Below are 26,700 nucleotides of genomic sequence, written 5' to 3'. Positions count from 1 at the left end.
GAAATGTGCTCGGCTTGGCCAACTGCACCTTGGGTGCAAGTTTCAAGTTCATCGTGGCTAATCCCAGATTTCGCAATGTCGCCACCAGCCAAAGTGAAACGAGTCGACCTCTTGAATTTCTTTTCGACGACCAAAAAATATTTTTTGGGCTGTTTGCGACGTTAAACGTAAAACTTTCACACAAGGTGCTGTTGGCCATGCCGAGCACATTGTTCTATCAAAGACCCCACGTTTCATTGTAAAGTTCGGAGATACAGGCACCTTTATGTTTTACATATGCTGTATGCATGATGCTATATGAAAAGTGGTCTTTGTTTAATGTCAAGTAGCTAAACTCTGACAGAGCCAAATATGCAAAATGGCTTGCTGGTGTCACAAAGCCAAGGGGCAGGTGTTGAAGGGTGATCCTATTGGCGGAGAGTGCATAACGGATGTTTACCCTATAGTAAGGTCCACCTATGATAGCCTACGTGGGATCTTTTACAAGTCAACACGGTATGGTCAATAAGCCAAAATGAATATATAGCGCATCAGAAAGTATATTGTTTGAAAGCTTGAGAGTGGCCATGATGTTGCTTTGCCTTCAAGGTTGTTCGTCCTCATATAAGGCTGCATACGATAATAGCGGTTCCGCTTAAAATAGCGTATGCTAAAATTTGTTATTGTAGTGGTACTTGCAGTATGATACCCTTTATCATGGATCACCCCAGTTACTGATACATAGACTCATGCTACGCATCCACATTACCTTCCCTTGTTCTTTTTTGGGTATCCAATCGTAAAGCCAAAAGGCAACATGCGCTTTCGAGAGCTACCATGAGATACTGCAAAAGAGAACAAGACCCGATAGACTACATTTTTGAATACCCGAGAGCGTGATGGTAGGATGCAATGTATACACAATAAGGTATCTTTAATAAACCAACAAGCCATATTCTTACGTATGAACCTGCATCTCAAATCCAACCATATGAATGGGATCGTATAGACTTTATGTAGTATAATATTGATCTCTAGTTAGCATCTACTCCGCCAGGGCCAAGATGGAATCGTTTGGTTACTGCTCGAGGGATTTCTTCCTCATGATGAGTGACAAGAATCAGCGATTGTTCAGGACGCATATGATCTTCAAGCCATTGGTTCACCGACTTGATCATATCCACATCGAGGCCTTGGAATGGCTCATCCCAAATAATCAGATCCGGCATTTTTACCTGAAAACCCAAATTAGTAAAGACGAAGCCGCTCAATACCCAAAATCCAATGACAACTTACAAGAGAACGAATAAGTAAGATCATGCGTTGTTCACCTGATGACATGTCACGAAGACGCTTTGAGAGGAAGGATTCCATGCCAAAGTCCTTGAAAAACTTGTTCACCGTTTCTGTTTGCTTGTCATCCAACTCACGAGGTACGACAACATCATAAAATCCAGTACCAGCAGCTTCAAGACCAGTCATCATTTGATTGAAGTAGAGATGGATCTCAGGGCTGACAACACCCACGCGTTGCTTGATGTCCCAAATGGATTCACCTGTACCACGTCGACGACCAAACAAATAAAGTTCATTCGCATAGGCTTGTGGATGATCACCGGTCAAGAACGAAAGCATTGTTGTTTTCCCGGATCCTATGTATCATACCATCATCCACATTAACATGCCATCTTTGGTTTGAAATAGCATCCTCTTCTTGTTACTTACCATTGGGACCTAACAATGCCCATCGCTCGCCTTTACGCACAGTCCAAGTAATATTATCCAAGATCTTGTTGCCGCTGTAAATGACATTGACCTTTTTCAATTCGACCACTGGATCACGCATGACTTGTTGTTGCTGTTCAAGAGCCTCTTGTTTCTTCAAATAAGCTTCCTTATCCGCCTTCTCTTTTGCCATGATGGCGTCTCGCTTCTTGATGTATTCAGCAGGATCCCCTCTCCAATCAATCTTGAGGTCCTTGAGAGCCACTACATCCGTTGCCCATGATGGAAACTCATCCTGAGGACGCAACACCAAGACAACAGGCATTCCCGATTCGGCCAAATCACCAAGAATCTTGAGCATCTTTTGTCGATGTTGAACATCCAATCCCACTATGTACATGGATGCATGAATACCTTCACATGGCTCCTTTTTAATCCAAATGAGAAATGACTTACTGAGGGGTTCATCCAAAATAAGCATGGAAGGATGGCGCAACAAGGCACGAGCAATACGTGCACGTCGAGTTTGACCATTTGACAACTTGACGAATGAAAGCGATAGTAAATGGGCAACATCCAATTGTTCAGCAACCTTGTCAATGGCTTCTTGGGTGGTTTGCTCAGTCTCGAGATATTGCTTCAGTGTAACATCATTGTCGGGATCACTGGATGAAATGGAGTGTGAGTCAGATTGAATGAAAGCCTATGGATTGGTTGCAATTACATTGGATCATCCTACCTAAAGTTGAATCGCTCCTGATAATAGTGGCCACTGTATGAAAAAGCATTCGAGTCTTCTCTGAAAGAAACAAGATGGATATGATCGGATGGATAAGGGGACTTTGATTTGTCGATAAGCGGCCATGATGCTGCAGTGATAGGCTGAACGAGGTGTCGACCTGACAACGCCTAAATGGCTGCTTGTCTTAGCATTCTATGATCATCAATGATTCCCTTTTTACATACCTCTGCAAGTGTTGATTTGCCTGCGCTTACAGGGCCAACAATGACAAGTCGTTGATCGCGTTTAAGGTCGAGTGACAGGTCCTTGAGTACGGGTTCCTTGGTACCGAATCGGTAGATATTGGCGTTCTTGAATTCGACCAATGTGGAATTGGCACGGCGTAAAGTGCCATATGGAGCGCGTCGTAATGCGTGTGTCAAGTAGGGACGGCAATGGTGCAAAAGCATGTCAAAAAAAGTGTGGAGAGAAAGAAAGAGCACAAAGCGGGTAAAAGCATAACCACGCCCTGATAAATGCGCTGTTTTTGAATAATGGTGATGCATTATAGATTAGGTTGCCTTGAGTCATAATCGACAACACAAGAAGAGATGATGGGAATGGTTGTTCAGCTGAGATGGTACGTGAAAGGCCTTATATATCACTTGACATGATATCCACCTTCCCCTACTTCCTTTGTTTTCCATCTAGAGATGTTACATTATCACCCAATGCAAACCAATGTTACACAAACAAGACAATCCTTCCTCCTCAAGTTGTCTCGAGCGGCGGAGGATGCCAGCAGTCCACCATAAAAGAACCACACACGTCTCAGTTCCGCCTATTCTCTTTTTTCTTTCATCTTTTCCCCCTTTCCTTCACACAATGACTGGTATCATCGTGAATGGCAACGACACTACGACTTACAAGTATCATGTCGATGGTACCAAAGCACAAAAGGTGGCCATCAACCGTGTCGCTGAGGAGTTTGAGGTTTCTCGTGAACGCCTTGAGACCATTATCCAACAATTTGTTGCCGAGATGAAGAAGGGATTAAATCATGAAGGTGCTACGGGTAAGTAAAATACCATCCTATGCTATCATTCTTTCTCACGGCTCTCTCTCTCTCTCCCTTTTATAGTCCCCATGATTCCTAGCTTTGTTACAGGTCGTCCAACAGGTCAAGAGAGAGGAAAGTACCTTGCTTTGGATTTGGGTGGCACCAACTTGCGTGTGTGTCTTGTTGAGCTCAAGGGCGATGGCGAGTATAGCATTGAGCAAGAAAAGTTCAAGGTGGATGATAGCTATAAAACGGGTGAAATGACAGACCTGTGCGATTTTATTGCGGGGTGTGTGGAGTCATTTGTCAAGGACAAGATCCAAGATACGCCTGGGGAAGATTTGCAAATGGGTTTCACCTTCTCGTTCCCTGTATTGCAAACAGCAATCAATCGTGGTGTGCTCAAGCAATGGACCAAAGGCTTTTCTTGCAAGAATGCTGTGGACAAGGATGTCACTATTTTGCTTCAAGATGCTCTTCGGAAACGTGGTGTACCCGTTAACATTGCAGCAGTAAGTTTATTTCCTGGGGGGTCCCGTTCCCGCCACCACCCGATGGGTATTAAGGGGAAAGTCATGGTTGGAAGGGAAATCGCGGCGCACATCGGGATGGGGGATTTTGGGATCGGGCCAAGCTGAAAATAGTAGTGTTCTGATGTCATGCACTTTTTTTCATATTCAGCTCGTCAATGATACTGTGGGCACCCTCATGGCTTATGCTTATCGACATCCCGAAACCACTATGGGTGTCATCATGGGTACAGGCACCAATGCAGGTAATGATAAGATATGGAATTATGAGAAAGACAAGAAATGCTCATATGATTCCTTACATAGCTTATTACGAAAACATCAACAATATTGGCAAATGGAAAGGACCTGCTGGTACAGGTGAAATGGTTGTCAATATGGAATGGGGAGCTTTTGACTGCGAACGTGTGGTGTTGCCATTGACACCCTATGACAACAAGGTGGATCGTGAATCTCGCAACGTGCATCAACAGCTTTATGAAAAGATGATCTCTGGCATGTACTTGGGAGAAATTGCTCGCAATACCATCCTTTCCTTGGTTGACAACCTTTTGCTTTTTAATGGTGAATCATCCTCTTTGCTCAACACTCAATGGGGTTTTGAAACGGCCTTTGTCACTGCTATTGAAAGCGATTTGACGGAAGACTTGCGCCATATCAAGGAGATTCTTGAAAAGACCGTTGGTATCCCATCCACTACATTGGCTGATCGACAAATGGTCAAGTTGATTTGCGACTTTGTGGGTCGTCGTGCATCACGTTTAGCAGCCTGTGGCCTTGCCAGCGTCTTGTCCCACTGTGGCTACCTTGAAAACTTGCAACAAAAATGCGTTGTTGCTGTGGATGGCTCCTTGTTTGAAAAGTATCCCAACTTTGAATCCAACATTGTTGAGGCCTTGAAGGAATTGTATGGATCAGACACTGTGGATAAGATCAAGTTGTCTCATGCTAAGGATGGTTCTGGTCTTGGTGCTGCCATTATTGCCATGGTTGCTCACAAGAATGCTTGTGATATGAATTAACAAATTCCCCCACCCCCCTCCCACCATCTCATCTTTTCTCCATGTACACTTCTCATACTACCCCAAATCATCAGCTGTGTCCAACCAACCAACCCCCCACACGCACACCTTGTCATACCGCTGTAAACACAAACATTTCCTCCTTTCTTCCATAATGATTCTTTTTGTGCACATTCTTTATAAACAATGCATCCATTTTTCATCCAACAAAGAGTATATGCATTTATTCATTCATCCGGGGGAACTGAATATGGTAATGAATTAAGTGCTATCTTGATCATGGATATATCTACCGCATCTTCCCGTGGACCCTGTGTGTGCTGACATCCAAAATATGATACCGATGCTGACAATAGGCTGGGAATTTCTCGTCCCACAAGCTTAAACCATGGTTCCGCGGTTACCAAATTATCCACATTGTCTTTTGTCTCGCCCGTGATAATAACTACCCTTTTAGGATTGGCTTATTCCCAGTACCCAGATCTCAGCATTCGTATCATTATCGCAAAATCAAATGTGACATAAACGTTTATTCGTGAGCAAGGTACGCAACGATGTAGAATTTACATGGACTTTTTGTGTGATGGTACAAAAAACGAAGGGCAAGAGGAGGCAGTTAATGATGAGATGCAATGGTTGATGAGGAACTTGATGGTGATGGTGATGGGGGTTGTGATGCTAGTTGAATGTTGAATGACTGTAATTCGGGGCAGCGATATAAACCTTTCAATCTTGTTCGATCATTCTAATCGACAATATCAGTAAATGGTATCTGCGGAAAGACAAGGCAAGTACTTACTTCAATGTTTTCAGGAGCAAGCCAACGATGACTCTACGAGAAACATGTGAATCAACCCAATGAATTGATATGAGACGCCATTCGATACTTACAATCACCTCATCCATAGTTGGCCTCTTGGCATGATCAGTCTCCAACATCCGTAATATAAGATCCTTGGCTATATCAAGAAAACGGTATCAGCCAATCCATTTCATCCCAATGTTGGGTCATCTTACATACCATCAGCCGATACACGATGCCACACTGCATCATGAAAGCTCACTCTTCCTGTTCTTATCCTATTCTCCAATGCCCTACGACCTTCGGGGCTGTCAATGTCATTGACTAGAACAAGAAAACGTTAGCAACCAGTGGCTGTATATGAGTAAAAGCAACGTACCATTGAACGGCATGCTGTGTGCAAGGGAAGCGTATAGCATCACACCTAAACTCCATACATCCACGGACTTGTTGTAATTCAATTTGCGGCCACCAGAAGCATCCGATGCATACAATCGCTCTGGTGCACCTATTTTTCAAGCAGCAGTGTTAATAACAAAGCCATCATCCCTAAGCGATGTATTACTTACAATAAATCATTGTGCCACATGCCGTGTCGAAGTTGCCTCTACCACTCGGATCAAATCGTGACATGCCAAAGTCGCCAAGTTTTACATGCAGCTTGTCCTTGTTCATGACAATCACATTTTCAAGCTTGAGATCCCGATGTACCACTTTGTTTGCATGCATAAACTGGAAAGAAAGAAAGATGGTCAAACACCGTAATCATATCAGCGGGGGGGATAGGATTGAACTTACTGCGACGGCATGGAAAATTTGGTCAAAGATGATCCGAATCTCATCCTCCGTAGCTTGATTCTTTTGCAAGTATTCAAAGAGATCGCCATCCTTGCCGCTAAGATACGCAAATAAGCATCCTCATTCGGTAATCCATCGCTCAATGTTAACACCTACTATTCCATAATGATGAATAATTCTGTTCTTGACTCAAGGACGCGTTCTACTTTCAGCACACAGGGCTGAATACGAGCATCGTGTGAGTCAATGTCATAAACCAGCTACACATACAATTGACTTACATGTTTCTGGAGCTCCATTTGTATGCATACTTCTGTATACAGCATCCTCAAGCTCGTATTCTCGTCTTTGAATTTCTCCAGGTTGATGGTCTTGCATGCATACATGTCGCTTGGGTTATCTTTATCCTGCACTTTCTTCACTTGACCAAATGTGCCCTGTCCCAACGTATAATCGATATCCCGGTATAATTCATCAAATGTCCTCTAAGCAACACATTAATAAATAGCGTACATGTGTCATTCTTAACTACTAACCTTGTCACGCGGTACATTGGCAATGTGAACTTTGAAGCGATCTAATGTAGCATACGAGTATATATGAGTAACAAGTATGATTGACAAGTATGATATCTATTACTTACATAAGTCCTCCCCAGCAGAATTTTTGAATATTAGCTCGCTGCCCTCATCCAATACTGTTCGCCCCTGCTTGAATACTTGTTTTCCCACCCAAGTTCCATTTTTGCTATTGAAGCACACATTCAATACCATGTAGGGTGTTCGTCATGCATGTATATCGTCTACCTGCGATCGACAAGATGTAGATTCAACGCAACGTCATTTTTATGGTAGCTAAAAGTCTGCAGGTCCATGGGTTAGAAGAGAATGACCGTGCGATCCACCCCTTTCCAACTTACCGGGTATATGATGCAGTGTTTTCTTTCAAGACCTTGTAACCTACAAATAAGGTGAATTTAACGACTAGGATGGACAAAGATAAAAGGATGACTTACCTTATGTCACAGTCCTGGTGCGAACCAATAACGCAATGCTGTCGTTTGTTGCGACTGTTGCTGAAATTTTCTTTGACAAGCTTGTTCGCTATCCATGGATCTTGGCTCACCAAAGTCGCAAGTATATCAGGATCATCCGAGCAGGTTCCTGTTGATGCATTGGCTATCTCGCGAGTATGTGGAGGAGCAGGCAACGAACGGCTACGTATATTGAATCGCGAAGCACTGGTTGCTGATGACGTTGATCCTATAATGCCATCGTAATTAATCACTTATGAATAAAAGTGACATGCTATATAAGCACAATACCTTTTTTGTTGCTGGACTTGTGTGGTTTTATTTTGCTATTATGCTTGGAGATGCTGTTCTTTGAGCGTACACTGAGAAAATCCTTGCTTGATAGACGAGAACTTGAAGGGGTGCGAACAAGTGACCCTGAGCTTGTGTTACTGGTTGGCATGGTTTCTGCAGAACCTGTTGCATTGGCAATGGCAGCAATGACTTAGTATTCAAAGTTTGACAGACGCGCTCTTTTGATAGCTGTCTTACCTGGCGGTGTCAAAAGGTTGCCAGGATCAGGTCCCTGTGGCACCGATTGACCTGAATGCAAGGACGACTTTGTTTTTCCCATGGATTGGCACTTGCAAGAACGAATAAAGTTGAAATGGGTGCGTAAGTGAAAGAGTGAGTGAGAAGCAGAGTCAATAAAAGGAAGAAAACGAACAACGCAGTAAGTGCACCTGCTCACCTGTAAAATCATTGTGCCCTTCCACTTCCCGCCCTTGTTTTCATGGTTCACACACAACAACTACCAAGCTCTCCTAGCAACACACTCGTCACCTCTTTTTACTTTACATCCATAGCACTTCTTCATCCAACCCCATATTAAATGTTTATCTCTATCTCTTTATGCGCTATATATATGATAACGGGATCATAGCCGAAAGTCAATGTTCATGCCGCCTCCCCCCAAAACGTATGTGCATATACTGCAGTATGAAAATCCTGCATAATGAAAGTATCGCTTCTTCACAACCACATGTCCCATTCATTCTTATAAGCGAGACTACAAAGAAAATGATTATTAACGTACATCATCCATGTTTCACAAGTGGTCTGCTTTATCAAGCGAAAAAAAAAAGTTGGCAGAGACCCACACACACACCCCGCTATCTCTCTTCCACTGACAAGGACAATGACACTTCAAACCATACAAACAGCTCGCCTTGTGTGGAAAGACCTCAAGACTTGCCCAAAAGAGTTACACTTGGATACCTTAAAGTGTGGTCAAAGCTTTCGTTGGCGGCAAACCAAGGATCTCTGGTACGTTGTCCTTTTTCTTTTGCGATCGGGCTCAATTGGCTAAATCGTGATCGTCTGGCAGGACTTGCGTATTACAGGGGAAGCTTTGTGTGTTGCGACAAACGGGTAAACAATTATGGCTATACATCATGAAGTCATCATTTTGATACCAATGTATGCATATGCAGATTCCACAGTGTTTTATGGTGTCCAACCCGAGGATGAGGAGCATCAAGTGAAGCAGCTGGATACATTGCTGCGTGATTACTTTCAACTGGATCGGGTTTCACTGCAATCGTGTTACAAACGATGGAGCGACTTGGATGCAAACTTTAAGGCGAAAGCAATTCACTTTGCAGGCATACGTATGTTGAGGCAGGATCCATGGGAAAATCTCGTTTCTTTTATATGCTCTTCCAATAACAACATCCCTCGCATATCACAAATGGTAAATAACATACATAAACAAAAACAACAAACATCGTTGTATTCTCATACGACTCTTTCCATTAGGTTCACAAGCTATGTATCCATTATGGTTCTCCTATTTGCGTGGTGGATGATATTGTACATCATGATTTCCCATCCATTCAAGCCTTGGCAAATGATGGCGTGGAAGAAAAGTTGCGACAGCTGGGATTCGGATATCGGGCAAAGTACATTGCACAAACAGCAAAACAGATTCTACAAAAAGAAGGAGACGAACAATGGCTTTGGAATTTGAGAAAAACGTCGTATGCTGAAGCAAAAGCAGCGCTTGTTGAGCTTGCTGGTGTGGGACCCAAGGTGGCTGACTGTGTGGTATGTGTCTCTATTTGTATCTATTTGTATGCATGTGTGTGTGTGTGTGTGTGTGTCATGTGCCTTATCATTGTACTCATAACAAACACCACCAGTGCCTGATGTCTCTGGACCACGCTGAAGCTATACCAGTGGACACACACGTTTGGCAGATTGCTCTACGAGACTATGGTTTCAAGAACAAGGGAGGGAAAACATTGACAGCAAAGTTATATGACCAGGTGGCGGATCACTTTCGAAAAGTCTTTGGTGATTATAGTGGATGGGCTCATTCGGTATGTTTTGCGTGTAACAAAAAGGTACATTTTGACTAACACATCATGTAGGTATTGTTTACAGCTGATTTGCGTGCATTTGAGGATCGAATTCCAAAGGCAAAAGTGAAAGAGGAAATCGCCACTACAGCTTCTGCTGCTGTCAAAATAGAACAACAAGATGATACAGTGCAAGTGATCGAGACACAAAAAGTGATCGACAATCAACGAAAACGGAAACGCAATCCCACTTCATCATCATCATCGCCACCTGCAGCATCAATGACTGTGCGACGCAGCACACGGATCAAGCGTACTTGAGATAGATGCATGTATACCCTCCCACGTGAAGATAGATTATTCAGCCAACAAAAGCATTAAAGAAAGTTTTATCTTTGTGTGCGTGTGAGTGAGTGAGATAAAGGGGCCCAAAGAAGAGATTTAACAGAGTCATGAGGGTCTTCTTGAGATATGTACGTGGTTGGCAGCTACCATGAACAAGTTCTAGATCTCCTTTCTCTCCCTTAATGAATTGAGCATAAAAGAGTGATATTCATCTTTCAGGTGTACCAGCACATTGCATGAAAAACGCGGTGATTTATGATTTAGCTACGACTGAGAATTATTCAAGGTGGCACAAGGCGACTTCTTTCGTCCCTCATGTTCGACTCTCAGGCAACAAACTCACCACCGTTTGAATTCTCGTCATGGAGACAACGATCCAATAATATGCAACAGCAAACGAACGTGTTTGGATATCAACTAGGTTGGTTCATACCATGCGCCCTCCAATCTCTCTTTATTGAGTAACGATCGTACTTTTAGATGCCCCTTTTACGTGTTCAACGACATTCAACACTATTCCCAGAATCGATCCACTCTCCAACGCAGGATCCATCAGTATTATCGATCGTGTGATTGACCGTGAGCCACAAGCAATAGTCGTCGACCACCCAAGTCCCAACGTCGTTCCTATCGAAAAGCACAGCGAGCTTGATGATGCGCAGCAGCATACTGAATCGACGACGACCGATAAAGAAGACAACGACGACGACGATATGTGGATGTCTGTATCCTACGACAATGCACCTGAAGAGGATAGGCCGTTGACATGGGAAGCACATGAGCCAGGAAAGCGATTTCTAACCGAGATGCCACCAGAGTGCTATGAATCAATCTATCAACGGTGAGTGTGAGAGAGATCCATTCTCATTGTATTACATCATGCTGATCTTCACCTATCGTCATAGCTTTGTGCAACGTCCCTTCTTATTGATTCGAGAAGAGCAATTGGTAGAGGTAGGATGGATATAAATGGCGTGTCTTTGGATAATGGGAGGAGGGCAGCAGCTCATACATTTAGAAATTAGAGTCTTGTACAAGCACTTTGTGGTCAACCCTCCATCTGCTTTAGGTGGAACATGAACATGAATATATTCGAACCTCGTGCAAAGGACATACGAATACTCGGTGTGAGCTCATCGACGCTTGATCAGTAAGGCGAATTGGTTTTGGATTTATACATATGGATTCTCAAGGGTATTGATGTAGAGTGATCCAACGACTTTTGATCTTTGCGACACAAATGCGAAGATTGGAGCGGGTATCTCGTCATTGCAAAGCAAACCCAAGGTAACAAAGAGTGGACAAGAGGAGGGTATATTGGTCATGACACTCACTAAGGGGCATTTTTTCCTAGTTACTATGGCCTCACAGGCACAGCATTTGCTTGTTGTCTAGGCGACCTTCATATTCGATTTCAGCATTCAATATGGACCATTTTCAAGTCGCTGAGCGATGTCACGGTGATGACAGTATACCATTCAGTGAGGACATTGGCAGAAACGGTGGACAACTTTGCCCGCATGATTCATCTCGACGGCTCTGTACCAGAGGTATATATAAAAAGATTGCATTCGTATGTCCGTTGCTCACAACTATCTTATCATAGCATCATGCTCTCTCGGCTTCTGCTATTGAGCACCTGAGCAAGTTTGGATTTTATATACCCTTTGGCAAAGATTTGCTTGTCATGATACACAAAGAGGTCCTTGCTCATGATCTTGCGACGACGGGTGATACCATCTTTTATCGTGATATATGCCTGGCGATCCTATGTCATACAAGCATACCCTACATCACGATGCTCAACCAATGGCTTGGTCTTACGGGAAGGGCAACAATCAATGGAGAGGCTATATTGGATTGGGATGATATTGTGGATGAATCACCCTTACATGATCCATACGGCGAATTTTTCTTACGTGCTTCAACCAAACCTGTGGGTGGATCACATCAATGGACGATCAAGACGGTGACAGCTCCTGGTAATCATTCTGATTCATTCATTCAACGATATCGGGTAAGCATTACAAACAATGTATGTATATACCTTTATATGATCCTAATGTCATTGATATTAGCTGCGAAAAGAAGACAACCTCCCCTACTTTGTTGACAAGGTGCAAGCCAATGTTATTCTTCGTACCGGCTGTGCGTTGCATTTGCTTCGTCGCTTTCAACCAGGACATCCACTGTGTGCTTTGGACGATTCAACACTTCGATTACGTTGGTCTATGAATGAAGCTCAGTATAATGAGTAAGTATGAATCAATCTCCCATGCATCATTTTCTTTTACTCAATGGAATTTGAATATAGACATACAAAAGAGCTACGGGATTTTGCCAACATTGTCCGCCAATACAATACACAACATCAGGTAATTTGATTGTCTTTTGCATAAGGTTGGTTGGTACGACATCTGACATTGGTTGATATAGAGTATGGAAAGGAGAAGTCGTTCATTGTCGCCGACACAATCAGGAATGAATGAAATGCATGACAATGAAACCAGCACCAGCAGCACCTCTATACCAAGTTTGCAACCTTTGAATGAATTGGAATTTGTGAACGACTTTTCAAGGACGCTGGATCGTATCATGTCAAGTCATACATCACTCAACCCGGATCATTTTATACCAACATTGGAGATTATTGTGAACCAAAGCATCCATCGACCTTTACAGATTTGGTGTCCATTGGTGAACGAGTCAGCATTGAGATTATTTACCCATCAATTCCATATCGAAGATCATTTCCGCTTGCTGCAGCAATTCTACTTGTTCGGCGATGCAAATTTCAGAGCTAGTTTGATGAACATGCTATTGATGACGGATGAAGAAGGATGCGGGGTGCGTATGCATGGAGATCAATGGCCACCTCGAGCCTCGGCGTTGAACATGTCGCTTAAAGCGGTCTTGCTGGAAAGTATTGCTCAAATCCCTGAACAAGTGAAGGAGCGTATTTGCAAACCCATTCAAGAACAACAACAAACAGCAGTGACAGCAGCCATGCATCTCGATGACTTGCTTTCCTTTGGTGTAAGAGATACACTTTATGATAGTCCATGGATTGATCCACGGGGTAAGTGAGCGAGTGAGCGAGCGGCGGATCTATACATCTCCATCACACCACGAGGTACTAATATAAGGACCATCCATACATAGCAATCACCGCGTTGGATTTTTTGTTCTTGTCGTATCATGTTCCTTATCCCATCAGCTTGATTATCAGTCCACGTATTCTCGAAAAGTACAATCGACTCTTCACATTCCTGCTGCAGGTGCATCGTGTGAATGCAGCCTCCAAGCATGCGTTTACAAGGCTAGCAAAAACATCATCATCAGCCAACGACACTTTGCATCGGATGCGATTTCAAATTGATCAATTTATCACCACGTTCAGTAATTACATTTTCGACACCGCCGTTCACGCTACATGGCACACGTTTATGCAGCAAGTACGAGCACTATGTGATGATGAAGGGGAAAGAACCAATGATAGCAGCAATCCCTTTACCACGATGGATCCCCTGATGATGGCTGAATATCACGAGCACATCCTTGATCGCATGTTGTATCAGTGCTTCCTCAAACAAAGTCTGCGGGCTGTGCATGGGATCATTCACAAGATTTTCCAAGATGTTTTGGCCTTTTCAAGTGTAGTGGATAATATTGATGATGATGATGCAGCTGATACTTGCATTGAAATCCATGCTGCATTCAGCCAACATGCGGAACAATTTGCCAAAGTACTTGGGAAACTGCACGATCGGGGTATCGGGCGCCTTGGTAATGTCATGAATTCGTACCATGATCACGGCAACTTTGGTCGCTTTGGTGACTTTTATGACAAACAAGAAGCTCGTTCAGATCAAGGCGCTTTTGCTCGTGAACTCTTAACACGACTTGACATTAATGGATTCTACGATAAGGATGATCATCCCCTGTAACAATAAAACTTGTGTATATAAATGTGATCTCGGTGAATGAATTAACGCAATGATATTAGAATAAGTGGTAGTGAGTGGTAGGTGGTACAAAGAAAGAAAAAAAGCAAAAAGATAGAGGTGTAGAAATACATTAGGCTATGAAGGGAGTAGTAGTAGTCAATAGCAGGAGGAGGCGGGTTATACCAGAATTAGAAAGAAAATAAAGATGGGGTAAGCAATAATGGTGAAATTAGATGGCATAGACCTTGTTGGAACTTGGATGCTTATGGTGATGCAAGAGCTTTTTGGCAAAATCCTTGACTCGATTACGCACTACAACAACGTCGTCGTGATAAGGAACAAAATCTGGTGACACCATTAAATCTGTAATTACCTCCGTGCTTTCGCTGGATCTCATTGAACAAAGCTTGTTGCTCTTCTTCATCGCTTGATCCAATATAGCGTACCGAGGGTGGTTCGGCCGAGAATGACACACAACGTCGTCCATCCGGGCTGCTTCGAGAAGACATGATGGTTTCTGGACATGGCATGGATTGAATGGATAAGGGAGATGCACTATGATGCTTTCGATCCTTGTCGTCCATTTGGGGTGGATACCAAGCATCCAATACAGGTAGGGAATCATAAAACGAGCATCGCTTGTCGCTGGACCGAGAAACCATGGATATATGGGTTGTGTGGAAAGAAAGAAAGAATGAGACACAGCTGCAAACGGAGAAGTGGGTTGTGTTAAAAAAGCATTTTCTCTGATCCGCTCGCTCACTGGTGTGTGTCGGACAAAAAAAGTCGAAACAGCAACACGCACACACATCTCCTCCCCCCTTCAAGTCATCCACCCGAGACGCCCGACTATAGTGTAGCACGCTTCTTGGCACTTTTTCTTTTTGAATTTTTTCAACATACTCAAACTAAAACTACTACTATCCAAGTTTGGATTATCGATGATGGGATCTTTGTATTTTGCTCATTGTCAACGGCGGCTGCTACTCTCTTGGCTGACACGCCCCCCAAATTTGGTTATTTCACTACACCCGCCCATGGCTTATTGGTGTATACTTGAAGGGAAATGGGGTAGCTTGTTTTGGGTGATACGATATCAGCGGCATGGATGTGGATGGTTTTTTGTGTATAAAAAGTACCTGCATGGTCAACATGGCAATACATAAGCAAAAGAGTATGGCACTTTACATGGGAAGCGTGAGTATATGTGGTGCATGTGTGTTTGGCATTCCGGAGGTTTTTACCTTGTTCACTATACACTCATCCACGTTTTCTTTTCCTTTTTTGCATTTTGCATGGTGGATCCAAGAAACACCAAAATGCGGGTGGTACACGCAATGATTGCATAACATTGAATGTCATGTATACAGCAAATGAACATACAAGTATGCTTTTTGAAAGATGTTAAAGCATACGTGTTATTGTGTTGTTTCTCTTCTTATACTCTACCCCACTCCTGCTTGATCCCCTTGGGCCCCCCGCACACACCCTTTTAACAACAAAATCTTTGGATTTCCCCTTTCTTCTTTCTCTTGTTCCTCTTACGCTTAATACTCAATTACCCATGGGTAAGCGCTTTTTTCTTTATTCACCACATCCATCATTGACTTCTTGGTATTACATGTAGTTGATCAAGTGAGTGGTGCTTCATCTGGGGTATGTCTTTCAATCACAAAGCAGATTGTGTGGGTTGGTGACACCAACTTTTACATCTTGATAGATCACCGTTGTACGCAAAAAGCTCCAAGGCTATGTTGGATTTGCCAATTTACCCAACCAAGTACATCGGAAGTCAGTCAAAAAGGGCTTTCAATTCACTTGCATGGTTGTTGGTAAGCCATCTTTTCGTCAAAAGAAAGGATCTTTGCTGGACTTTATTTCTTCAAAGAAAGAAATGGAGAATCCGTATAGAGAGGGATGAGAGAGAGGGGTTAGAAAAAAGAAAAGTGAGGGGATTTGGGAGAAAGAAAGAAAAAGAGAGAGAGAGAGAGAGAAGGGATGGTTCCAGTGAGGGGGTCGCTGTGGAATTCAGGAACTCAGCTTGTAATGCACTTGATAGGTGAATCTGGTCTCGGCAAGTCGACCTTGGTCAATACTCTTTTCAATACAGGGCTGTATCCACCCAAGGAAAATGTTGAATTGACCCATGAAACACCCCAAACGGTGGAAATTCAATCAACCACAGCTGATTTGGAGGAAAACGGTGTCAAGCTGAGATTGACGGTGGTGGATACACCTGGATTTGGTGATTTTGTAAATAATGAAGAAAGGTATGGGAAAGGTAATGTTGATGATCTTTTATACCAATGCATGTCTCTTTTCTTTATAGCTGGAAACCGATTCTCGATAATATTGAGTCTCGCTTTGATGCTTACTTGGAACAAGAAAATCGCGTCAATCGACGACGCATGGTTGACAATCGCATCCATGCTTGCATTTACTTTATCATGGCAACAGGCCACGCTCTTAAACCTTTGGATATTGAATTCATGCGTCGGTTACACACACGTGTTAATTTGATCCCTGTCATTGCCAAAGCTGACACTTTGACTGAAGAAGAGGTGATCGCTTTCAAACAACGCATCTTGGCAGACATCAACTATCACAAGATTCAAATTTATCAAGCACCCGTTTATGAATATGATGATAAGGAAACCATTGCTGAAAATCGTGAAATCATGTCCAAGATCCCATTTGCTGTTGTTGGTTCTGACAAGGAATTCGAAGTTGAAGGTGGTCGTCGTGTACGTGGACGAAAGTATCCTTGGGGTGTCATTGAAGTTGACAATGAAGAGCACTGCGACTTTGTCAAGCTCCGTCAAATGTTGATCCGGTAGGACATTTGGTGTGTATATACATAGCAACATGGCCTTATATGCTTCTTAATAGCACCCACATGGAAGAGCTGAAGGAATACACGAATGATGTGTTGTATGAGAACTATCGCACCGAAAAGCTCCAAGCCATGGGTATCCAACAAGATCCTTCGGTGTTCAAGGAAGTCAAGTAAGCGTTGTTTACAATAATTACCATGGATGTATTATACTCATCAGCAACGTTGCTATGATAGCCCGGTCCAAAAGATGGAGGAAGAACGTATTGCTCACGAGCAAAAGCTTGCCAAGATGGAAGCAGAAATGCGATCCATTTTCCAAGCCAAGGTGACCGAGAAGGAACAAAAGCTCAAGCAATCCGAAGAAGAGGTATGTGTACATAGTACATGGATGACGCTATACTTGCTAAACCCTGAACACGTTATAGTTGTATGCACGCCACAAGGAGATGAAGGAGGCTCTCGAAAAGCAGCGTGTAGATCTGGAAGAGAAGAGACGCCGTTTGGAAAGTGGAAGACCCATCACCCCCGAGAAAGTCAAAAAGAAGGGCTTCTCCTTCAACAAGTAATAATATCCATCCCTTTATCTTACTTTTTCCTTTTCCTATCTTTTTATAAACTTGCTATCCTTAATACTGCTTTCTGAGATGGAACGACTTTGGTCTATAAGCGTTTTTAGTATCATGATCCTTGTTGTATGTATAATCCACCCTCACCAAGCTTACCTGACAAATTGATCGAATCCGTGTTTGCTCATGGAAAATCCAAGTCCACTATCCTTTGCACCAACCCAAGCCAGAGCTGGATCCACATAATCACAGCGATTCATGAACCATGTACCACACTCGATTTGATCACCAATGGCTATAGCTCGATCCACATCATTGGTCCAAATGCTGGCAGTGAGACCATACTTTGAGTCATTCATCAGGGTAATGGCTTCTTCATCTGATTTGACAGGCATGATTGCAAGCACAGGACCAAATGTCTATTTGTTTATAGTTTAGCATGTGATATTGATCCAGCGTGGGAAACAAACGCGAGCACATCATACCTCTTCTTGCATGATCTTCATGCTGTGATTAACATCAACGACAACTTGGGGCCCAACAAAGTTTGATCCAGGCTAAATCATGGTTGTGTACATTAGCAACGACCAAAATGATTGGCAATGGATGTACTACCCCTTACCTTGTCTTGTGGAAATACTTGGTCCGTATCAATCAGAAGCTTAGCGCCTTTGCCAGCTACGCGTAACGATGCAAAGTATCGATTAAGATTATGTCACTAGCGTGTTGCGTGCAACTTACCTGCTTCTGCAAGATGCTCACGGACTTTGTCGGCAAATCGCTCATGTGCCATAGGACCCAAGGTTGTGTCAGGATGTTTGGGATCACCCAAGACATATTTCTTGTTGGATGATTCGATAAGTATACAAGTTGTTCATACACACCAATGTACATACCTTGGTTAAAGCCACTGCCTTTTCCACAAAAGCATCGTAAATATCAGCATGGACATAGCATCGCTCAATGGAACAGCAGCACTGGCCAGAATTGAAGAATGCACCATCGACCACATTTTCAACAGCATAATCGAGATCCACATCAGGGAGTACATAGGCTGGATCTTTGCCACCCAATTCCATGCCAAGTCCAATCAACCGTTCTTCATCACCAATAGCCTTCCTGATCTTTTTGCCAACCGCCACGCTGCCCGTAAAGCTGACGTATTCGATGTTTGGATGACGCACCAGGTAATCAGCACCACTATCATCAACGTGAACAGCTTGTATCACATCCTTCGGAACGCCGGCTTCGTGAAACGTCTCAACGAATAGATCAGCACACTTTGGCGTTAAGGGGGATTGTTTCAACAAGACCGAGTTGCCCGCCAAGAGTGCTGGCACCACCGTGTTGACTACAACGACAAGAGTTGATACATTGAGTATGTAAAAACGAGTCTTATTATTTACTTACCCATGGTCATGTATGGATAATTCCAAGCAGCAATGATGAACACAGGGCCAAGCGGTACCTTTCTGAGGAAGCGTTGAATCTTTGGACCATTCTCGATACATTCATCGGCAAGGCTTTCTTCTGCCACAGAGATCATGTAGCCTGCACGCTCCAATACGCCATTCACTTCTCCATTGCCATAACGCACGGGTCGACCCATTTCAGTCACGATGGTCTCTGTCACCTTGTCCTTTTTTTGTTCAAACACCTTGCAAAACTTGTTGAGGATGGCGACGCGTTCAGCAACGGATACATTGCGCCATGCATGAAAGGCTTGAGTGGCTTTGGCAACAGCAGCATCGATTTCAGCTTTTCCAGTGGTCATGCTTGATAGATAGAAAAAGAAGAAAGGTTGGATAAAAAAAGAACGTGTGAACAACAGCAGCTATTTGAATGCTGAAGCTTGAGTTGTTGAGTCATGCAGCCTTTGTTTTGGATCCTGCAAACGCTATTTATGAGCTATACCCAATATGACAGTTTCCGTTATACACCCCAACTCACACTCACCTTGTCTCTCTTTCACCTTGACATACTCTTCATGTTGAAATGGAACGCATCTTCAATACACGATTTCTCATTGTCAGCCTATGCACCGTCTTTTTTATCTCATTGGTTACCTTGATATCAAGCTTGTTCCCCATTGAACGGTGGCCACTCGATCGCTTCAGTCTAAATCCCGGCAATGAGACATGGACAACCTACAACCATGAGAACAACGGTACCTTCCTATCCGAAACGGCTGTTGATAAGGATGATGGTGGCGGCATGGCAACAGAAGAGGCTGCTGAGGATTTGGTTCATGTGGAAACAGCACCCACCAAAGCCAGCGAGTGGAAACCCAAGCAATTTGACTACCCCGAGCCCATTATCATGTCAGCTATTGAACGCAACATACGCAAAGAGAACAAGGACAAGATCTTGTTAACAGCAGTGGCCAATTCGGGTATGAGCGAGTATACATTGAATTGGATTGCTTCATTGGAGCGCACAGGCCAAGATCATCATTTCCTTGTATTCGCTATTGATGCCGAATTGACTACGATCCTGCAAGAGGCAGGCTATGGCGATCATGTGGTCACGATTCCCAATACCTGGTTTCATAAGGCGTTGTCCAGTGAATTCTCTAAATGGCTTCAAGGCGGATATACACCCATCACTCATGCCAAGACACTCGTCGTTGAGAGATTGCTCTATGTGGACATCACCGTTTGGTTCTCTGATATCGACTTGGTCTTTGTATCGGATGCTATCTACTCGTACCTACTTCAAAAGCTCAATGCACGAGGCAGCAAAACGGAGACTCTCTTTACACAAGAAACGGAGCAAAGGATCGTCAATTCAGGTTTCTACTTGATGCGGCCTACCAATACCAATAAGCGCATCCTCGCAGATACAATCATGATTCAAGACAACGAGCCCAAAGTCACCCAACAACGTGCTATCAATCGTGTATTGGATGACATGGATCTATCTTATCAAACCAGCTCCATTGCATTGCTCGAATTAGCACTTTTTCCACATGGACGCTTATACTTTGAACGCAATATCCCAAACCGATACGGCTTTGATCCAATGATTGTGCATGCAAATTATCGAGTGGGAGATCAGAAAAAGGAGGCTCTCAAAAAAGCTGATCTATGGTACATATAGCTATATCCTCCCCTCTCTCTTTCTCATTCATCATCACATGATTCATATGCAGTATACCTCCCACAATATAAAAAAACCATGTATGTTAAGCAGTGCAAATCGGGGGTTATGGGTATTCAGGAACATCACATCTGGAGAAAACATCATTATAGTGAAAACATTTGATCATGTTGAAAACTCGAGTACATGGGGAAAGGGGAACATTATCCAATAGAGGGATGATTAATCGATCTTGGTAATCTTCCACAAGAGGCTCTTCTTATCAGTGTCGACCTTGCATTTAGTAAGCTTGGTGCCACCAGAGATAGTCTTGCTATCAATGCAAGTAGGAATCATGTCAAACAAGTGAGAGGCCGAGATAATCTTGAAATAGCCATCGTGCTTTGGATCAGGGACAGCAAGCCACAATTGCTTTTCAGTAACAATAGGGTCATAACCACCAGTGTCATGTTTCTTGGTATCAGTCTCGCATTGCCAGAGCTAAATCAAGTTGATGGATGAGTATAATTTTGTGATGCCCCGATTGTTTTTCTCCTTTTTCGGAGAGATGCCAATTTCAAAAAACTCACCACAGCAGCATCGGGGTAACCGCCTTGGCCATCACCGACAGTCTATATAAATTGCATAGGACGCGTGAGTATGAGTTGGCATGTGTATTAGGCGTGGTGATATAGTTTTTTGATCTGTATTTACCCAACGTGTGGAAATGCACTTTTCGTTGCCGGCCTTATTTTGACCTCGAGCTGTCCAATATTTGGTAGCCTTGCTCTTTTCTTCGTGCTTACGGATCTCCCAAACACGAGGATGATGGGAGGATTTGGGGACAACAAGGTTGCCTTCGCTAATGAATGAAAGGTATTGCTTGCTGGTAGCCGACTTGAATACATAGTTGCCAGGGCTGAGCGTCTTGGCAGCATCGTAAATAGCGTTTCCATCCTTTTCACCAGTATCGCTGACGCCCTGAGCAGATGTCAAGGCAGCCATTACGGCTACTACAAGCACAAAATAATAACTAATGGAAAATGAATGGCGGGGCATCCTCTTTAAGAGAAAGTAAAAATTGGGGAAAAGAAGAATCTGCTAAAGGGCCTCTCAAGCTCTTTTCATTTAAACGATTTGTCCACTGATGCTTGATGTTTCACAAACTAATATACAAATGCTGCTTTGACTGGCGAAGCGTAACCGATCCAAGCTTTGGGTACACACACGAATAATACGCTTTGGAACCTGCAGCTCGTCTGCTATAGTGATTCTTCATAACTCGTTGAATAGTAGGGTGGAATGGATTTAATCCATGGTCTATTTCGGGCTTGACGTAAATGCATTCATACTTACAGCGTTTGCAAGTTTATTGTTGATGTCGTCAATCAAGGTTTCTATGGAGAAAATGATCGGAGACGATTCTTAGCAGATTGTTGCTTGTACCACGGGCATTGTTTCCTCTGTTGGCTCATCACGTTATCATGTCATCCACTCAAAATACAACATTGCATCGTTATTATCCCTGGTTGGGTATCAAAGATACCATAGCATATTCGGTAAGAACGCTTAATTGACCTTTGTGCAATAGTTCCCCAGGATACACAACCATGATATCCCACATTTTGCACAAAATGAGCATTTCTGTCGCTGGTAGCTGACAGAAATGGAAATCACTCGTTTAGGTAAAATGCAGTAACAACCATCGTCATCATTCTTTTCCTCCTATATAAAATGAAAATTTCACTTCCTCCTATTTGGTATCTCCTCCTCCTATACCCACATGTCCGTTGATTGAACAAGCCGAAGCAAAATGATACCACATTTCATTGGGTGCTTGGTTCATTGTTATAAGAACAATGGATACCATCATGGGGGTTGTGTGCCGGCATTGTCAAACGTTAGCCAATGAGCAATGACGCATGCAATAATTGATAGTTTATTGGGCTCAGGCCATCAGTGATGATGAATGAGGACCGGTATATCTCTTACCCTTTCAATTCATTTGTATACGTTGATTACGTCCCTTATAAACATGTCAGCTTTTTATTTTGAAGGACGATGGATTTAAAGGTGAGGAGAATGATGATGATGAAACATGATGGCTAAAATGGTGGAATTGCCCATATAATGCGTATGCACGATCCTGTCGTAATCGATCGGAGAGCAACTTTAAAAGGTAGAATGCAGGAACGACAAGCTCTTGAACGCCATCGGTGGGCGCCCATCGGAATACGGGTGCAGCAGCCGATTCAAAAAGTGAGGTACATACATGGCTGCTGCTGCTGCTGCTGGGCTTGTAACACAGCTAAGGCAATGGGCAATAATACAGCCAGCTAATTGAGCACTTGCCTACTTTGTCGAGGTGTCCCTAGCATGATACGAAGCAACATGGGGAACAAGGTCATCCATCCACCAATGAAGATCCACTGCCCATTTCTCACAGTATCAAGCATGAATGATTTATTGGCTCTTTGTTAGAGTAAAAGTAAACAACAACAACATGAATACATGATCGCGATAGTGCGATGATGAGTTATAAAAAGATGGGCTTGTGTTTCCATTCTCGGACGTTCATCTCAAAATAGGTACATCGCTTTTTCGTTTCTCGACTTTCCCGCTCCTGCTGCTGTTTTCTTTCTTCTTTACAAACGACCAACACACGCACACATACACTTGCTGCTTGCAACGACCATTGTCAATCCCAACATCCTCGTCCCTTGTAGCACCCTTTGCATTCAACCTATCCATTCACCCAGATCAGCCTTTGAATTCGAGGACTGGAAGAAGCAGCAACAATGGTCGACATTACCTTTCAATTCGACGCATTCAACTTTGACGGCATTTGCAAGACCGTTCAGTTAACACTATGTCCCATCATTGGCAGAGATGAAGGCATAGTGCCTGTTTGCTATTCACGTAACGTGGAGCTTGCCGATAATCTCATTTTCCAACCAGGTAAAATACCGGCCACATGCCGGTTGAGAACTTTCGCCCCCCCCTGAAAAGGCTCGACCTGTACTAAATCACTCTATTAGCCACATTGATCATCGATGTTGTCGCTATCATCATGGTGGGCTTCATGATCTATCACATTCGCTCCAAGTACACAGCAGTTGGTATGACGACTTTGATATTGATCACAACCAAAATATCTAATGTATGTCTTTTTACAGGTCGCAAGGAGATCGTCATGTTCTTTTATATGTATCTATTAACGTTGATCCTCGAAATGCTTCTTCTTACTGGCATCATCCCTATCTCATCACCCGTTTATCAAGTAAGTAAATCATGTCATGGGTGTATGCCAAGGTGGCTGATCATGTATCCAAATATAATAGTGGTTTACGGCTATCCAACTTGGTCTGATCACATCGTCATGGTGGTGTCTCATGTTGAATGGTTTTGTTGGCTTCCAATTCGCTGAAGATGGTACACCAATGTCACTTTGGGTAATGTGTTTATCAAAAATGTATTGCAAAAGGGGGTTGATATGCTAACTTGAGAGTACATAGTCAATCCGCCTCAGTTCGTTGATCATCTTTTTGATTACTGGATTCATTGCTATTGCTACGTTTGTTGAACTTGGACCTTTCTCTCATCGGAGTCCTGGTGCATTATGGGTGTTTTATATCATCATCAATGGTGTCTTTTTCATCACCTATGTCATCTCCCAAATTGTACTTGTCTTGAGATCGTTGGATGATCGATGGCCTTTGGGTGATATCTTGTTCGGCTTTTTGTTCTTCATCTTTGGACAAGTGCTCATGTATATCTTCTCGGTGGCCATTTGTGATAATACCAAGCATTACATTGATGGTGCGTTCTTCAACACAATTTGTACTTTATTGGCTGTCATGATGATCTACAAGTATTGGGACTCTATCACCAAGGAAGATCTCGAATTCTCTGTGGGTGCCAAGCAAAATGTGTGGGAAGTCAAGGAATTGATGGCAGAGGATGAGCTCAGCAGTCATCGCAATAGCATGACACCTCTTCAACAGTATCCTCCATTTGGACGGCCGGCATCTGGTGTACCCATGCAGCAATATGGCCAACAATACCATAACCAATTCGATTAAGAAGAGAAAAACTACTCCAATCCATTTTGCATTGTCATTGTCTTTTTGTATTATCTACATATCCTTGTTCGTACATAAATAAATCTTCGCCCCCATACAAGCTGCTGAGTGTAACTTTTCTTCTTGTGCTGCTATTCTCTTTCAATGGACAATGAGTGGAAACCCAAGTCGACTACCCTCTCGTTATCGTTAAAGAAACGACGACCCAAATCAACAACAAAAAAGAACGCATCACAATCCTCCTCACAGTCCTCGCAACGGTCATTGACCTCGTTGTCATCGATCCCCTCACCACCAGTTGCACCCCAATCGCCAATCGCCCACCGACCACAACCACCACAACCACCAAGTGCTACACAGCAATCGACCAGTTCCTTGTCAACAGAATCGAGCCATTTGCAAGACTATCAGTGTCCCCTATGTAATAAGGACTTGAGTCACTTAAGGTCCAGTTACCTACGACAAAGCCATGTTGACAAGTGCTTGACTGAATCCGCAGCATCCGAAACCAACACACAGCCGACGCCATCCAGCCAAGATGAATTCATGTATTGCATATTCTGTGGAAAGGATATCAGCTCATATCAAGGATTACAAAAAGATATTCACTTTGGCAGATGCTTGGATCAGCTGGGTGAAATGGATACCTCTTCCTCCACATACGCCGGCAATACTGTTCCATTGATTGACGAGCTTACCACATGTCCAGTGTGTCATGAATCAACGCATTGTAACCAACGAACAACTACAAAACGCAAACTCCAGCATATCAAAACATGCATGAGATCCAAGAATATGAGCATGAATACCTTGTTGCAGAAGCTGCGTTGGATACAATGGGGACATAAACCTATTGAGCGCACACCAGCACCACCACCAGCACCACCATCAACCATAGCTCCACAACGACCTACCACAATTCATGTTACAGAAGTTGCCGAGGGTGATGATGACTTTTCCACTCATGTCATGTTCCACCGTCAACCCAACGATCCACGTCAACAACGAAATCTAGCAGCAGTAGACGCAATGGATGAAGACCTACAATTGGCCCTGGCTATCAGTCGATCACATGCAGAGATGGAACTCAATAGCAATATACACCAAAGACCTTTGAATATCATCGATCCCAATGAATCTCGTCAAGTGGCCAAAGCCAAGCTGGACACCCTCTCTACACATACGCCCAATGCATTGATCAAGTATAATATAAAGCCACTCTCCCCCTCCAAATTACAACAAAGATCTTCAGATACCACTCCCTATTGGGATCTTGCCACAACAACACATAAGCAAGATTGTACATATTCATCAAAGTTTCTAATAAACTTGCATCATCATCCTTCTTAAGCACATAGCTTTACTTAAAAGCCGATTCATGCTCGAAGATGTGGGATCAAATTGTACTTCATGGCGAAGCTTTCCATATCCAAGTACTCCAATACATGATACGTTAGGTAGATTGCTGGTCAATAAAGGAAGCTCCAACAGACCAACAATGGCGATGGTTGATACTTTTTGTGCCTACCATCCAGCACAGAATCTATCGCCAAGAGCGCCATTTGAGCGTGTTGTTGTCAAAGTTGTTCGTAACGCCTCTGATGGTGATAGATTTGTTTTAGCTTTCGTGTTGTGTTTCACATTGTGATATCTTGTTGGCCTTTACCACCATATCAATACCTTTGAAATCAATATCCTCGTTTCCTTGATGCGGATGCCTGCTATCCAATCATTTTGATACTTTGACAGAGGCAGAATGCATCTATCATAGCATGAAAGTGTATAGATCCAATAGCTTAAAGTTTCTAGAAAGAGTTATCCAAGTTTCACAACAAAG

General features: G+C 43.2%; 12 protein-coding genes across 12 annotated transcripts; 7 read left to right on the top strand and 5 right to left on the bottom strand.

Annotated features, from left to right (window-relative positions):
• Positions 1 to 1,013: 1,013 nt before the first annotated feature.
• On the bottom strand, positions 1,014 to 2,895 carry O0I10_001182 (uncharacterized protein; the record flags this gene model as incomplete). The annotated part of the gene is made up of 6 exons (XM_058481279.1): positions 1,014 to 1,214; positions 1,276 to 1,631; positions 1,705 to 2,094; positions 2,161 to 2,369; positions 2,444 to 2,613; positions 2,671 to 2,895. 6 exons carry the CDS (start codon positions 2,893 to 2,895, stop codon positions 1,014 to 1,016), a joined length of 1,551 nt encoding a protein of 516 aa, XP_058347917.1.
• A 415-nt stretch (positions 2,896 to 3,310) lies between these two features.
• O0I10_001181 (uncharacterized protein) lies at positions 3,311 to 5,037 on the top strand (the record flags this gene model as incomplete). Its single annotated transcript, XM_058481278.1, has 4 exons — positions 3,311 to 3,500; positions 3,567 to 3,997; positions 4,167 to 4,260; positions 4,322 to 5,037. The coding sequence occupies 4 exons, from the start codon at positions 3,311 to 3,313 to the stop codon at positions 5,035 to 5,037; spliced, it is 1,431 nt and encodes a 476-aa protein (XP_058347916.1).
• Positions 5,038 to 5,653: 616 nt separating this feature from the next.
• Positions 5,654 to 8,283, bottom strand: O0I10_001180 (uncharacterized protein; the record flags this gene model as incomplete). Its single annotated transcript, XM_058481277.1, has 16 exons — positions 5,654 to 5,782; positions 5,837 to 5,869; positions 5,929 to 5,996; positions 6,059 to 6,163; positions 6,219 to 6,347; positions 6,409 to 6,571; positions 6,638 to 6,734; positions 6,794 to 6,858; positions 6,919 to 7,122; positions 7,174 to 7,214; positions 7,281 to 7,384; positions 7,444 to 7,499; positions 7,557 to 7,596; positions 7,653 to 7,899; positions 7,962 to 8,126; positions 8,202 to 8,283. The coding sequence occupies 16 exons, from the start codon at positions 8,281 to 8,283 to the stop codon at positions 5,654 to 5,656; spliced, it is 1,728 nt and encodes a 575-aa protein (XP_058347915.1).
• Positions 8,284 to 8,847: 564 nt separating this feature from the next.
• O0I10_001179 (uncharacterized protein) lies at positions 8,848 to 10,330 on the top strand (the record flags this gene model as incomplete). The annotated part of the gene is made up of 6 exons (XM_058481276.1): positions 8,848 to 8,975; positions 9,037 to 9,080; positions 9,143 to 9,402; positions 9,468 to 9,755; positions 9,851 to 10,030; positions 10,082 to 10,330. 6 exons carry the CDS (start codon positions 8,848 to 8,850, stop codon positions 10,328 to 10,330), a joined length of 1,149 nt encoding a protein of 382 aa, XP_058347914.1.
• Positions 10,331 to 10,669: 339 nt separating this feature from the next.
• O0I10_001178 (uncharacterized protein) lies at positions 10,670 to 14,301 on the top strand (the record flags this gene model as incomplete). Its single annotated transcript, XM_058481275.1, has 11 exons — positions 10,670 to 10,775; positions 10,835 to 11,195; positions 11,260 to 11,308; positions 11,380 to 11,504; positions 11,561 to 11,641; positions 11,709 to 11,904; positions 11,961 to 12,371; positions 12,433 to 12,608; positions 12,669 to 12,729; positions 12,791 to 13,433; positions 13,517 to 14,301. The coding sequence occupies 11 exons, from the start codon at positions 10,670 to 10,672 to the stop codon at positions 14,299 to 14,301; spliced, it is 2,994 nt and encodes a 997-aa protein (XP_058347913.1).
• A 229-nt stretch (positions 14,302 to 14,530) lies between these two features.
• On the bottom strand, positions 14,531 to 14,963 carry O0I10_001177 (uncharacterized protein; the record flags this gene model as incomplete). The annotated part of the gene is made up of 2 exons (XM_058481274.1): positions 14,531 to 14,613; positions 14,675 to 14,963. 2 exons carry the CDS (start codon positions 14,961 to 14,963, stop codon positions 14,531 to 14,533), a joined length of 372 nt encoding a protein of 123 aa, XP_058347912.1.
• Positions 14,964 to 15,865: 902 nt separating this feature from the next.
• Positions 15,866 to 17,703, top strand: O0I10_001176 (uncharacterized protein; the record flags this gene model as incomplete). The annotated part of the gene is made up of 8 exons (XM_058481273.1): positions 15,866 to 15,869; positions 15,929 to 15,957; positions 16,022 to 16,133; positions 16,361 to 16,571; positions 16,631 to 17,134; positions 17,191 to 17,307; positions 17,372 to 17,504; positions 17,563 to 17,703. The coding sequence occupies 8 exons, from the start codon at positions 15,866 to 15,868 to the stop codon at positions 17,701 to 17,703; spliced, it is 1,251 nt and encodes a 416-aa protein (XP_058347911.1).
• A 60-nt stretch (positions 17,704 to 17,763) lies between these two features.
• Positions 17,764 to 19,477, bottom strand: O0I10_001175 (uncharacterized protein; the record flags this gene model as incomplete). Its single annotated transcript, XM_058481272.1, has 7 exons — positions 17,764 to 17,797; positions 17,860 to 18,122; positions 18,189 to 18,260; positions 18,326 to 18,381; positions 18,445 to 18,544; positions 18,600 to 19,054; positions 19,114 to 19,477. 7 exons carry the CDS (start codon positions 19,475 to 19,477, stop codon positions 17,764 to 17,766), a joined length of 1,344 nt encoding a protein of 447 aa, XP_058347910.1.
• A 221-nt stretch (positions 19,478 to 19,698) lies between these two features.
• Positions 19,699 to 20,802, top strand: O0I10_001174 (uncharacterized protein; the record flags this gene model as incomplete). The annotated part of the gene is made up of 1 exon (XM_058481271.1): positions 19,699 to 20,802. The coding sequence occupies one exon, from the start codon at positions 19,699 to 19,701 to the stop codon at positions 20,800 to 20,802; it is 1,104 nt and encodes a 367-aa protein (XP_058347909.1).
• A 222-nt stretch (positions 20,803 to 21,024) lies between these two features.
• O0I10_001173 (uncharacterized protein) lies at positions 21,025 to 21,840 on the bottom strand (the record flags this gene model as incomplete). The annotated part of the gene is made up of 3 exons (XM_058481270.1): positions 21,025 to 21,282; positions 21,372 to 21,413; positions 21,496 to 21,840. 3 exons carry the CDS (start codon positions 21,838 to 21,840, stop codon positions 21,025 to 21,027), a joined length of 645 nt encoding a protein of 214 aa, XP_058347908.1.
• A 1,739-nt stretch (positions 21,841 to 23,579) lies between these two features.
• On the top strand, positions 23,580 to 24,863 carry O0I10_001172 (uncharacterized protein; the record flags this gene model as incomplete). Its single annotated transcript, XM_058481269.1, has 5 exons — positions 23,580 to 23,739; positions 23,820 to 23,900; positions 23,958 to 24,061; positions 24,123 to 24,233; positions 24,297 to 24,863. The coding sequence occupies 5 exons, from the start codon at positions 23,580 to 23,582 to the stop codon at positions 24,861 to 24,863; spliced, it is 1,023 nt and encodes a 340-aa protein (XP_058347907.1).
• Positions 24,864 to 25,007: 144 nt separating this feature from the next.
• Positions 25,008 to 26,213, top strand: O0I10_001171 (uncharacterized protein; the record flags this gene model as incomplete). Its single annotated transcript, XM_058481268.1, has 1 exon — positions 25,008 to 26,213. The coding sequence occupies one exon, from the start codon at positions 25,008 to 25,010 to the stop codon at positions 26,211 to 26,213; it is 1,206 nt and encodes a 401-aa protein (XP_058347906.1).
• Positions 26,214 to 26,700: the final 487 nt, after the last annotated feature.

The sequence above is a fragment of the Lichtheimia ornata genome (assembly GCF_029851405.1).
Source record: "Lichtheimia ornata isolate CBS 291.66 chromosome Unknown scaffold00003, whole genome shotgun sequence".
NCBI classification, from domain to species: Eukaryota; Fungi; Mucoromycota; class Mucoromycetes; order Mucorales; family Lichtheimiaceae; genus Lichtheimia; species Lichtheimia ornata.
The sequence above is the reverse complement of the archived record's forward strand: the minus strand, read 5'-3'. Positions and strand labels throughout refer to the sequence as shown.